At 40.5% G+C, this 13,586-nt stretch overlaps 1 protein-coding gene across 17 annotated transcripts in view; it reads left to right on the top strand.

Moving 5' to 3' along the window:
- Positions 1-13,586, top strand: part of MITF (melanocyte inducing transcription factor) — a 222,101-nt gene that overhangs the window by 189,335 nt on the left and 19,180 nt on the right. For 11 of the 17 annotated variants that reach the window (XM_081528408.1, XM_081528406.1, XM_081528407.1 and 8 more), the window contains 4 exons: positions 159-386; positions 1,431-1,514; positions 3,683-3,778; positions 12,652-12,769. In XM_081528408.1, the coding sequence (XP_081384534.1) occupies positions 159-386; positions 1,431-1,514; positions 3,683-3,778; positions 12,652-12,769 (526 nt within the window). The remainder of the gene's footprint in view (positions 1-158; positions 387-1,430; positions 1,515-3,682; positions 3,779-12,651; positions 12,770-13,586) is intronic. The other 6 variants (XM_081528416.1, XM_081528412.1, XM_081528415.1 and 3 more) reach the window with 1 other exon arrangement.

The following is a 13,586-nucleotide window of genomic DNA, read 5'->3' as shown; positions in this document are numbered from 1 at the left end:
AGCAAAATCCATCAGCACAGTGCCTGGTACCTAATAGGGGCTTAATAATCTATTCTGTTGGCGGACTGGCCTGTCTCATGTTTGTGCCTGAAAAGAAGAGCTGTCCAAAACTCACCAATAACAGCACTTTCTTCTCTTCCCTCCATGGCTATGTTCAGGTGCAGACCCACCTCGAAAACCCCACCAAGTACCACATACAGCAAGCCCAAAGGCAGCAGGTAAAGCAGTACCTTTCTACCACTTTAGCAAATAAACATGCCAACCAAGTCCTGAGCTTGCCATGTCCAAACCAGCCTGGCGACCATGTCATGCCACCAGTGCCGGGGAGCAGCGCACCCAACAGCCCCATGGCTATGCTTACACTTAACTCCAACTGTGAAAAAGAGGTAATTCATGTCTCCTCCCCTCTCCTTTCTCTTACACTGAATGACTGTCTGTTGGATCTCCCTCCTGCACTTGATTGTGGACTCTAGTCTGTCCGCGTGGCCACCTTCACCGGCCTTTGTCCCAGACTCCCCATGCTAGCTATCATCCTCCAGCCTCCTCCCTGTCACTGTCACTGGGTCATTGGGTTATGGCTCCATGCAGGGGACGTGGCCCCCTCGGAGCAGAACCCGGAAGCGAGGACCCTTTTTCTCCTATCCCATTTCCGCTTGTTAGCTGAGTGTTCTCTTCCATGCCTTTCCATTTACAAAGCATTGAAAATGCAGGGAGAGAAGGGAAGGTGGAAAAGGGATAGTAAAAATAGAAAAGGTGTCGGACAGGCAGTTTAGAAGTTCCGCTTGCTGTGAATGTCTGGAATATTATTTTTATTTCTTCCTGAGCTGGAAAGGAAAAAAAAAACCATAGAGTGTGCATGGCTGGATTGGAAGAATATAGTACATGAGAATCTAACAGAAAAGCAAAGATTTTCTTGCTGGGTGAATTCAGTTTCCTTAATAAATTGCTGCTGCTGGTGAAAGCTGCTTTTTATAAAGGCTGGGTTGGAGACAAGACTCAAACATACCTCAAAGCTAATTGTTGCACCAAAATTTGAAGCATACCTAAAAGGCAAGTTGTGATTTAATGCCTGTTATTTCCAAATTATGAGATGATGAGCATCATTTTGATGGAGTTTGACTGTCCTCTGAAATGTTCACGTGATTTCAGAGGTGACCCTTCTGAAGTTTCGTTGATTTTAATTTCTAGAGGGACTAAGTCGTCTCCCTTTTGCCCAAACCAACCATCTTATTTTTCTCTGTCCGTATTTGTCATCTGTCAAACTGATTTGATGAAAGTTCTTCCTTCATTATTTCATTTCTCGGTCACATTCCACTTTACTGGACAGCTTAGTTCATCTTGTTGCTACACCATCAAACTCATGTGAATATGCCACTGAACAGTCATTTGCAAATCCAAGTCATGGCCTGATTTTGCTTGTGTTTTTGCAGGGATTTTATAAGTTCGAAGAGCAAAACAGGGCGGAGAGCGAATGCCCAAGTATGAACACACATTCACGAGCGTCGTGCATGCAGGTACTGAATGACTTGGCAGCCCAAGGATATAGCGCTTTGTAATGAGGATCTATGTTTGTGGCTAATCACACCTTCCTAATGACTTTGGATTCTCCCCCCCATTGATTTTTTTTTTTCCCAATTGAGAAAGCTGTGAACAGTGCTATTTTCTTCATTATGTCTCATGATTTAAAAACTACTAGGGGAATGATACTAAAATGCATTTTCCCCTGATTTGCTATAAGGTGTTAAACAGTGCTTAAAATACATAAATTTTAATAAATAAAATGTAAACTGCTGTACTTCATTTAGATACCATCATCAAAGAATGTTATACAAATTTATGGGTTAGCAACTTGGACAGAATATCTGTAAAACCAAGATGTGTGTATGTGTGAGATCTATATAGTTTTATAAAATGAAATCTCATGGAAAATATATTTGGAAACTTTATTCATTTAATGATAATTCATGAATATTTTCCCAAGCAATGAAAAGTTCTTCTGTGACATCCTGTTTAATGGATATATAAATTATGTTGACATCCTTATATTAATTATATTTGTATATTTTAAATGTGTGCATGGATATAGAAGAGGAAGAAATTTTTTTTTTTTTGCTTTTTATCAATATTTATGACTCTTTTTATAAGAGAACAAATTATTTAAAAAATTTTCTCACGCCAAAGCCACTAATTTCCTTTTCCTGAAAAAAAAAAAAAAAAGATTAAACATTTACAAAGAAAGGTTGCTCATAAGTCTTCTGGCCCATTTACCAATTCACTTGGAAAGTCACCTCTTATATAGGACATACAATTGGTACACCTGGAAAGGAAACAGTATTGGCAGTTACTCAAAACTAACCTCCATTTATTCTTCTCATGAGTCACTCAGTGACACTCATTTTTTGAATGTATGCTATATTCTTGGCACTGTGAGCACTTCATATGGTTTGTCCTGAAATCTCACAAGAATTCATTAAGGGCATGGGTATTATTAACCCCATTGTACAGATTGCCACACTGTGACTCTTAAAGATTAGGGGTTGGCACACTGAGACTTTTAAAGATTAGGGGCAATGATCCAAACCAGGAAGTGGGAGAGCCAGGGTTCTGACAAGCCCCAGGATGTTGAAGCCTGTCTTCTTTAACAATGGCAAAAAGGCACACAGGAGCATCCCTCTGAGTTCTGAGATTTCACTGTGTACTTGTGAAGCACTATTAAGACCCACGCAGGTGTTTGCATGCTCGCGTGCGCGCGCGCACACACACGCGCACACACACACACGCGCGCACACACACACACACCAAGTAGATCAAATACATAAGATGTTTACGAAGAAATGTTTTCACAGACTTGTCTTTGCAACTGCTGCAATGCACGTGTAATCACTGTTGTTTATTATAATGACTGATGTTTTGGTACTTCAAAAATAAAATTGATCTAGAGGGAATGTCAGCTCCACGACTGTAATGATAACCTCGTCCTGGTGCTCTCCTCTGGGAGTGCCAAGCACCCTGGCAGGCATACAAGGAGAGACTTAGTTCACAAGTCATTGTAAGATTAGTGCAGGGCTAACCAGTGGCCTGAGAGCCACAGTGCCCCCCACACCTTTATGGGAACAAAGGGTTGAATAGCCATCTGTATTTTTTTTTACTCCAAAGAAGGTGTGGGAAATGTACCAGATATAAATTTAGATGAGAAAAGGAAAAGGCAGCTATCATTTGAGATGAACTTTCCTGGTTCCTCTTTCCTGTTTAGGGCAGGCAGTTTTATACAACAATTGAAAGCATAGTTCAAACCGTGGCTCTAACCCTTCTTCGATGTGTGACTTTGGGCAAGCTGCTTCTCATGTATCTCACCTGAAAAACTGTTGTAATAATAGCACCTACTCTGGTAGGGTTATTGTCAGGGTAAATCAGTTGGTCCATAAAAAGCCCTGAGCCCAGGGACTGGCACCTAGTAATCAGTCACTATGTGCTGGTTGCGTGTATCATCCTCCTCACCACCCATTAGCATTAATAGTCTTCAATAATGTACTCATTTGGAGAGGCAGAGGACAGTTATCTCTTAGACTCTAACTAATGAGTGTTACTTCTTTACAGCAGGAAAAACCATGGATCTCTCTTTGGATTGCTTTGCACAATGTTTGCTTATATCTGTCTCTCTTCCATTGCCTTTTTCCTTCAGATGGATGATGTAATTGATGACATCATTAGCCTAGAATCAAGTTATAATGAAGAAATCCTGGGCTTGATGGATCCCGCCTTGCAAATGGCAAATACGGTATTGATGATCTTTTTTTTTTTCCCTAAAAGAAAAGCTTGAGATATTATTTCCAGTGTTTTCTCCCTGTTCCTGAATTTTCAGTTTCTTTTTGCAAGTGATTCATTGAGAAGTTAATTCATGAGGTAGAGAAGTATCTCAAGATCACAGATAAATGACTCAGACATTAGAAATTAAGAATTTCTCATGAGTTTATCAGTAACCCCATGATAAAGCTCTCCATTCCCTGGAGTCCAAGTTCACTTTCAATAACATGCTAGGTCTTCTAACTGCCCTCGGCATCTGATGCCCAACTTAGTACACTGCTGCCGAGGGAAATACTGTGTACTGTGTTATTTACAGTGGTTTTTCTGGTCAGCCTGAAAACGTAATGCCCTTTTTGAAGGAGATCTTTTACTATTGACAGGTGATTAAGTGATGTTCAGTTTGCCCTTTTTCAATGGCAAACTTATTCCAATTTTAGTACGTTAAGCAGAGGTCATATTTGCTCTTCTCTGGTAAGTATTCCTCTCTGCAGTTGGAGCCTTGCCTGTAGAGTTTATTTTCTTTCACTCCTTCCATTTGTGTCTTATTTGGTTCTTGCAGGAATTCCTTGAGTCATGTTGGGATGCTATCACTGCCCTCTGTTTTAGGGTTAGGAAAGGTTAGCTTGTGTTACCCTAGGTTATACAGCTCAGATGTGTCAGAGCCAGGACACGGTACATCTCTGAATGCCTAGTCCCATCATTTTCTGTTTTCTATACAAGCCAATGCCATGAGACTGTCATATTCTTTAGTAATTAGTATGTTTTTGGGGGTATACTATTTTTATTAACATTTAAATTTCACCAAGAGTTCAAGAATATGCTAGCCTTCTGTTCAGATTTTTGAAATGAAAATAAAATGGACAAACAGCTTTAAGGATGCAATATATTTAACACTGCATAATATATTCACCAACTGGACAATCTAGGGAGTGGTATAACTATACACTTAGGAGACAAGCCCTGAAATTGGAGGAAGAACCTACCATTCAGGACTAAACAGAGGACTCTGGTTGCTGACAGAATCTCCCCTTGACTTCAGACTTGACACAAATCGAGCAAATTTATCAGTATATACAAACCAGTGAGTTCAGGACAGTTACAGGGTAGATTGGCCAGAGCCAGTTCAGACTGTGGGAGCCAGTCTGAAGCAAGCAAGATTGGTTGGAGGATGGAAATGTTGCAGTTGAAATCCAGGATCAGCAGATGAGAGCAGTCATCTTCTAAAAATCACTAATTTCTACACAAGTTCCTAAGATGCTTTTCCCAAACAGGGTAGTAATTGGCTTTTAAAAGATTAACTTCCATGGTGGTAAGAGGGTGAAAGGGAGTTATTGTTAGTGGTTATAGAAATTCAGATTTGCAAGATGAAAAAGTTCTGGAGATGTGCTGCCCAACAATGTGAATATACTTAACTGAACTGTACACTTAAAAATAATAAGAAATGGTGAATTTTAGATCATATTTTTTTTAAACCACAAAGCTTTTTTAAAGACCAAATTCCAATGATAAATTTCCTTGGAAAGGGAATGTGGTAGCTCTTACTTATTTATACCAAAATCCCTAGAAAACCAATTTTTTATAGTTACGTTTTCTTTTCTATCTTGGTCCAGTCCTTTAAGTCCCTTTAAGTTCTTGAAGTCTTGAGGGGTAAGGACTCCCCTCAAAACCTCTGAGTTTTTTCTAGATTGCTTAGTTTTGTCAGTTTACTACCCGTTTAAACTCACCCCCTTATTTTGAAAGAACTAAATATTATTTCTAACAAATGTTTCCATGCCAAACTTGTCCCACCCTCTTTGAGCCCTGGGTCAGCTTCTGTGGAACCCTCTTGCTTCCAGCACTATGCATCCCATGAGGCAGACTGTGCTTGTCAGTAGTCAGAATCCTAGGTCGAACAGGAGCAAAAACCTTGGAGGAGCTTGCACTCAGGAATTTATAATTTTTAAATATACCCAGTCCCCTTGCAGCACTAATTAGCAATGGCCAAGTCATTTCAGAAGAACTTTGCTGACAAGGGTGGTAATTTTCCAGTGGCATTGAGTGGACACCTGCACATACTCAGGAGAACTATAGAATTGACACAATTCTTTTAAATTATTCTTTTTTAAAAAAATTTCCCCAGTGATGAGGACCTCAGATGTCATCTGATCTAACCTAGTACTCACTGCCTTAATTTCCTCTTGCATATCCTTTGTATTCCCCTCCAAAATATCAGGCTTTCAGCTTCTAGAAAGCTTCCAAATCCACACTCACAAGTGAAGCAGTGTAACATAGTGATTGGGAGTTGAAGATTTACCATCAGACCTGGATTCAAATCCTGTGTCTGCCATTTACAGCCTGACCTTGCACATTACTTAGTTTCTTGAAGTCCTTTATTTCCCTGTTTGTAAAATGGAACTGATCATTGTTTCTCCTTGACATGGTCATCTCCTAAAGTATGTATTGTTGTTGTTTAGTTGTTGAGTCCTGTCCAACTCTTTGTGACCCCACGGACTGTAGCCCTTCAGGCTCCTCTGTCCATGGGATTTCCCAGGGAAGAGTACTGGATTGGTTTGCTGTTTCCTTCTCCAGGGGATCCTCCCAACCCAGGGATCAAACCCCTGTCTCCTGCATTGGCAGGCAAACTCTTTACCACTAGCCCCCCAGGAAACCCTAAAGTATGTACAGCATTTAGCATTGGAAACATAACTTGTACTCAACAGTGTCTAAATTATTATATATAATTTATTATAGTTTAAATAATTTTGATAGTATTTTATCCAGGTGATACTCACTCAGCACCTGTAATATGCCAACTCTATGTTAGAATAATATCATACTCAATAATGGAAATATTTCTCATAGTGAATCTCTCTGTGGATGTGGATCCCAGTTTGCCCCGTGGAGAACTTGTCCTTGTGACAACCCTCTGAAGACATGACTTCAGACTGAATACCCGTGTCTCCTCGGTCAGTCTACACTGGAGTAGATATCCTAGTCCCTTTGCTCCTGAACTCACTTTAAGATTGATTTAGCCTTTATTAGATGCCTCATGGAGAAGGCAATGGCAACCCACTCCAGTACTCTTGCCTGGAAAATCCCATGGACGGAGGAGCCTGGTAGGCTGCGGTCCATAGGGTCGCTGAGAGTCGGACAGGACTGAGCGACTTCACTTTCACTTTTCACTTTCATGCATTGGAGAAGGAAATGGCAACCCACTCCAGTGTTCTTGCCTGGAGAATCCCAGGGACGGCAGAGCCTGGTGGGCTGCCATCTATGGGGTCGCACAGAGTCGGACACGACGCAGCAGCAGCAGCAGATGCCTCATATATTACCAGCGCCAGGTCAGGTGCTGTGGATGCAGATGAGTCAGGTCTCCTTCCTCGTCTCACTGGGCTTACAAGCTTAGAAAAGGAGACCACTTCAGACTTTGAATGGAGAAGGATAATTCAGAAGCAGAGAGACTGTCTCAGAGGAGTTCCCAGATAAGAAAGGATCCCCAGAACAGACTTTAATTAATTCCCAGTCAAGAGAAGAGTGACCTACAGTACCCTCAGGGGTCACTGACTTCGTCCTCGTCCCCATTTCTCTTCTGTGTTCTCCACATCAGAGCTTTTTCGGCAATAAACTATTTCGGCATTTTACAACTGGCAGAAAGACAGTGTAACACAGAAGTTAGGAACACAGACTCTCAGCCAGACATCTGAGTTCAATACATACTCTGGAGTGAGTTGTTTGTCTTTGCCTCACTTTCCTTCCCTGGAAAATGGGGATAATAATAGCATCTAAAACAACAGAACCTATGCCATCACTAAATGTTAGTTACTAGCTCTCATTCTTGATAAAATTGGGTTTTAGTTGTTAGAATTAAATAACAGAACCACGATAACTTACTAACATTTTAATTTTTTCCCCACAGTGGAGTTTAAACTTAATATTCTTTATGTTGGGCATTTTTTCCTTTTAGTTGATTCTTTGAAATGGTCTATTTCAAGTTAACTGCTTTAAAAAATAAAGTGGAAGGAACACTTAGAGAGGAAACTATCCTAAGGGAATTAGAGTCTAGAAATAACTATTCTGAGAGCACAAGGGCCCTCTTGTACCATCACAAACAAAGAATAAAAGTCCCAGTTTACTTGTGCTTACAGTACGTAATTGATATTCAGAGAAGGGGACCATCCAGGGAGAAAAAAAATAATAACATTTTGCAGTTATCATTTACTTGGAAAAATATTCATTTTGGTGGAGCAGAACACTGAAGAACTTGATTCAGAAAAAGTTTAGGGAACATACACACGTGTCTACCTTCTCTTTATTTGTCCTAATTGGACTGTGTCTTTTACTGTCCGTTGTATAGCTCGGGCACTGGAAGTGGAATCTTGTCCATCAGGTTAATGTGCTGGCTAAAAACCCCGCAAAGACACAATGTATTCATGTTAAAAGAAGGTGCACTTCCTCTTCCTTAGCTTTAAAAGTGTTATTTTGACCTAGTAATGAAGTTAAAACTGTGTTTATGGGGGAATTTTTCAAAATGAGAAAGGGAACCACTGAATCTTTTCCTAAATTTGCATGGCTAGGAGACTGATTTTTAATTAGAAATCCATATTATTTTAATCAGCCTCCCTTTGAGTAGCTTTCATAAGTAACAGCTGTTAATATAAAGAGCCTAAGCCATCATTTAGAGCAGTCTTTCAACCTTGGTACTGTTGACATTTGGGATGGATAATCCTTTGTTGTGGAGAGTGTCTTGTCTGTTGTAGGATGTTTAGCAGGATCCCTGGCTTCTCCCCACTGGAGGCCATTCACACCTTGCCATCCCACAGTGATAACTCAGAATGTCTCGAGACAGTGACAGATGTCCCCTTGGGAAAAGGGGCAAAATCACCCCCAATGGAAAAAGATTTGGAATATGGAGTAGTCACTTTAGCCGCACACATCCCCTCATTTCTGTGCTTAGATCTGCATTGCAATCCACGGGATGCTTGGCAATTCATATGGCAGATAGTGTTGTTAATCAAAGTGAAAATTAGTTTGACTGCCCCAAAACTGTGACTTCCCTGGTGGCTCAGACAGTAAAGAGGCTGCCAGCAATGCAGGAGACCCGGGTTCAATCCCTGGGTCGGGAAGTTCCCCTGGAGAAAGGAATGGCAATCTACTCCAGTATTCTTGCCTGGAGAATCCCCATGGACAGAGGAGCCTGGCTAGCTGCAGTTCATAGTGTCACAAAGAGTGAACATGACTGAGCGAAAAAACTGTAGACAAAGAATATACTTTTAGGAAAACCTCATTGGACATGAGTTTGAGCAACTTTGGGAAATAGTAAAGGACAGGAAAGCCTGGTGTTTTGCAGTCCATGGAGTCGCAAAGGGTTGGATACAACTGAGTGACTGAACAATGAAACATAGTTTATCAGTCACTTTAAAAGCAGGTACTCTGTTTTACTTGTGCGTGCGTCTTCAGTCATGTTTGACTCTTTGTGACCCCCCTGGACTATAGCCCGCCAGGCTCCCCTGTCTATGGAATTCTCCAGGCAATAATACTGGAGTGGGTTGCCTTTCCCTTCTCCAGGGGATCTTCCTGACCCAGAGATCGAACTCGCATCTCCTGCGTCTCCTGCATTGGCAGGCAGATTCTTTATCACTGCGCCACCTGTTTCACCCACTGTATCTTGTTTACTTTTTACAAAACCCTGTGAGATGGGTGATATGGTTGCTACTTTTCAGAGAGAGGCATCTCATCTCACAAAGTTTAATATCATTTGGCGGGTCAGAGACAGGCAGCTTTTAACCTGAGTCTCTGGCTCCTTAGCCCAGGATGTAAATGACTGCACTGTTCATTTGTAAATTTGAGTACCCACAGTTACTTAAATTTGAGTATCCACAGTTAGTGAGCAACTGGGTTTTTATTTGCTCAGGTTCATTTGGAGATTAATTGAAAATTGAAGTTTCTAATTGATTATTATCAGCAGGTTGATCCTGCCCTCCTCCTCCCAATAATGCAATTAACATGGGATGTGAACCTCCTATCAAAAACCTGCACTCAGAGCTATACCTTGATGTTCCTTTTTGTAAAGTCAGCATGATAAGTTACACAGAGTGCCTTTCAACCTCTGTGCCTGGCTCAGAGTAGGCACCCACAAAATTAAGTTTTCCTCAGCAAAATATCCCAGCAGGCTCTATGATGCCCGCTCCTAACCAGCAAGATTGGAAAAGCTACCGAAGTGAGAAATCTTTTCAAGAACTCTCCAGAGGGTTATAAGCTGCCTTTCAACTGGAAGTAATGATGTTTGACCTCAGTGGAGTGCCCGATAAGGCGTCTTGTTCCAAAGATTTTAATTCATCTCTCTTTTTGGTCAGCCCTGCTGTCAGTCCACACAGTCTTCTGTGTAGTTTTTAACCCCTACTCAATCCATTTCTTTCTGAGTTCTCCCCTCTTTCACCCGACTGCTCCATCCATCTCTCTCCCCCCCACTCTTGTGTTTGTGTCTTTCTCTTCCTGTTTCCGCCCACCCCCTTGTGTCTTTCTTTGTCTAATGCCCAGTTTTCGATTCTTTCACCCTCTCTTTCTCTTTTTGTGGGTCTGCATTTATTAAGTATATGTACACGTAACAGCTTCCTTTAGACTGTGGTTAGAAAATATATTCTTAGTGTAATACATGTGATCTTTATTTCTCAAACCATGGAAATAATTGTTTTTAGCTTGTGGCATTGAATCTCAAGTCACATCATTGGTTTATTAATACCCGATAGTTCTTCCCAAATCTGAAATTCCAGAAGGATAGGAGGATAACTTGAGCAAACTCCAGGAGACAGTGGAAGACAGGGAAGCCTGAAGTGCTGCAGTCCATGGGGTCTCAAAGAGTCAGACACGACTGAGCAACTGAGCAACCACAAAGGAGGAGGAGGAGGAAGCTTTGGAATCTCGAAGTCTTACCAGATGTCATACCAGCTTTATAACTTTGGACACTCTGACTCTACAGTGCTGTATTGAGACATTTGAGCCTCTTTCACTTTGCTGTATTAAGTTGGACAAGAATAGAACACTCACAGGGCAAGGCTGACCTGAGAAGATGACCTATTTCATATAAAACCACTAAGTGAGAAAACAGCTGGTAACCATAGTCACTTTCTTATCAATTCCTTAACTAGAGGCCCTTGAAATGTGGTTCAAGGGCATTTTACATCATCGCATTTTCATATGCATACGTATAGTGAGATATTTGTAAGCCATTTCATATGCATAATTTAGATGCTGTCTTCACAAAGGAACAAAAGACTGAGTGGAGAAGAGAGATGTGCTCTGCTGATCTGTCTGTTCGAACAGCCCCCAACCCCAATCACATTAGAGCAAGTGTCATATTAACCCTGGAAAACATCTTCTCTGCAGTCCTCCCCCATCTCTCTAGCTAGGGGTTTAGCTCATAGAGTGTTTATTTAGAAGTCATGACAGTAGTATGATACCTGGTGGTGCCCAATGAGAGGAAACACATTTGATTCTATGTTTATTTCATAGTATCTTTTAATTTGTATGTTAGTGGTTATTTGAAAGAATGACACATGCTATATTGCGATATGGCCTCTACCACGTACATCTGCGTTACTGAGTATTTTGATTATACTTAAATGCTATCTACATTTACTTTTCTCAGATTAGAGGAAACTTCAGAGTGTATAATCAAGTAAAGCAAGGGCTGAAAGACATAAACTCTCACCTGGTAATGATAGTTTCAGAAATTATTCGAGTTAAGCTGGAAATGGGAAGTTTCTGCCATGGAAGTAGTGAGATCATCTAACTGTTTCCCAACAATTAATACTTGGACCTTTATTTTGGGGAGTGGGAAAAGGGAATGTCTAGGATCTCATGTTTATAAAACTGGGTACATAAAACTCACAGCAGAGAGCTAGTCATAGGGAAATGCATACGTGACAAAGGGAAGTCATTGTTGGAATAAAACAGATTCACTGCTTGAAAATATTCAGTTCAGAACAAGAGACAAACACTCTTAAGCTCATTTGGAAAGGCTCAATATTTCTTTTTTTTTTGTAAGTGTTAATGTTTTGTTCTTTTATGAAAGTCGGTGGGCTCCCTCTTGTGGCTTTGTGAAAGATTTCAGTTTCAAGGAAAATACCTTTTTCGTACAATAGTAAGGATACCATTTCTTTTCCAATAAGAAAACACTTTTCATTACTTTGCTTTGTAGAGAGAGAGAGAGAGAAAGAAAAGGAAGGAAGAAAATTGACTTTGATGCAAAACCTGACTTGGCTACAAAGCTATGCCACATAGAACATGACTTATAATAATAGCCAATATTTACTGAACATCTGCCATAAGCTACTAGATGCTATAGATAATGAGTTCACCACATTATCCTTTGTCTCTGTGCTCACGATAAACCTATCAGATGGGTTGTATAGTGATTTGATGTGTGTGAGATTCTTCCTCCTTTCCTGTCTCTAAGGGAACCCCTAAGGAGACCATATATCTGCAAATGAATGAAATGGCAAACATCTCATTTCCTGTATTAACAAATATTTTTTACATGAAATCATTTCTTTTTTTAAAGTTAGTTTTTATTGTAGTATAGTTGCTTTACAATGCTGTGTTAGTTTCTACTGTCCAGCGCAGTGAATCAGCTGCACGTGCACATATGTCCTCTCCCTTTTGGACTTCCTTTCCATTCAGGTCACCACGGTGTGTGGAGTAGAGTTGCCTGTGCTAGTCAGCATGGTGTTCTCATTAGTTTTCTGTTTTATACCTAGTATCAGTGATGTATATATGTAAATGCAGTCTGGAATAGGATATGGGTTTTAGCTGACTAATTTAGGAATCGTTCAGTGATTCATTTCCGTTACTGTTTTTTTCTCTTTCCAGTTACCTGTCTCTGGAAACTTGATTGACCTTTATGGAAATCAAGGCCTGCCACCCCCAGGCCTCACCATCAGTAACTCCTGCCCAGCCAACCTTCCCAACATAAAAAGGGAGCTCACAGGTAAATACTCAGCAAATGTGCCTCTCAATGGAGGTTTTCTGTTCATGTTCTGTTCAGCAAACTTATCCAAGTAGTGACCTCAGAACTGTTTCCAACTCACACACATATGTTTTTAGGTCTGTGCAGTGGTTAAGACATTGAGCTATGTTTTAGCGTGGAGAATTTATACTTGAAAATCCTGGTTTCCAGTATTACTTGAGATGCTGGGAATCGGGCCCCCATATCTCCATGACTGCCATCATTGTGTCTGTGGCTGCTATCCCCTTTGGGGTGAGAGCAACAGGCTCCCAGTCTGGTTTTTTTCCTGGCCCTTAGTAGCATTTGAGTTTAAGGACATATTTCTTACCTCTTAAGATGCTTCCTGTTACTTCTGCTCTATCACGTGCAAAAGATTCACTCACAGAGTGAAAAAATAATTTATCAAATGGAGCAATGGGTATCATTTGCTCTTGAGGCAAGTGTGAAATTACCTGTTTCGCCATTTTTGTTTAACGCTTTAGGGAAGGCATTTGGCCATTAAAACACAATGAAACTGCATTAGAACTGGCATTCTACCCTGCTGGATTTTATGGCCTTCAGCTCATCCGAACCCTTTTTATTATTTGATCCTTGCATCCTACAGGATTGGGTGAATAGACTGAGACTATGGAATATAGATTTGGTGCAAAAAAATTCCTCTTCTATTCAAGCATGTCTTTGAAAGAACAAAAATAAAAGTTCAGAAAATTGTGGCAGGAGAAAGACATTAAAAAAAAAGACATTGATTTAGTTTTTAAAAAGATGATTAATAAATCAAAACCATCAAAAGCCAACAAAC

The sequence above is a fragment of the Giraffa tippelskirchi genome, chromosome 9 (assembly GCF_054371585.1).
Source record: "Giraffa tippelskirchi isolate mGirTip1 chromosome 9, T2T-mGirTip1v1.2.pri, whole genome shotgun sequence".
In the NCBI taxonomy this organism is placed as follows: Eukaryota; Metazoa; Chordata; class Mammalia; order Artiodactyla; family Giraffidae; genus Giraffa; species Giraffa tippelskirchi.
This window is presented reverse-complemented; position numbering and strand designations above follow the sequence as displayed.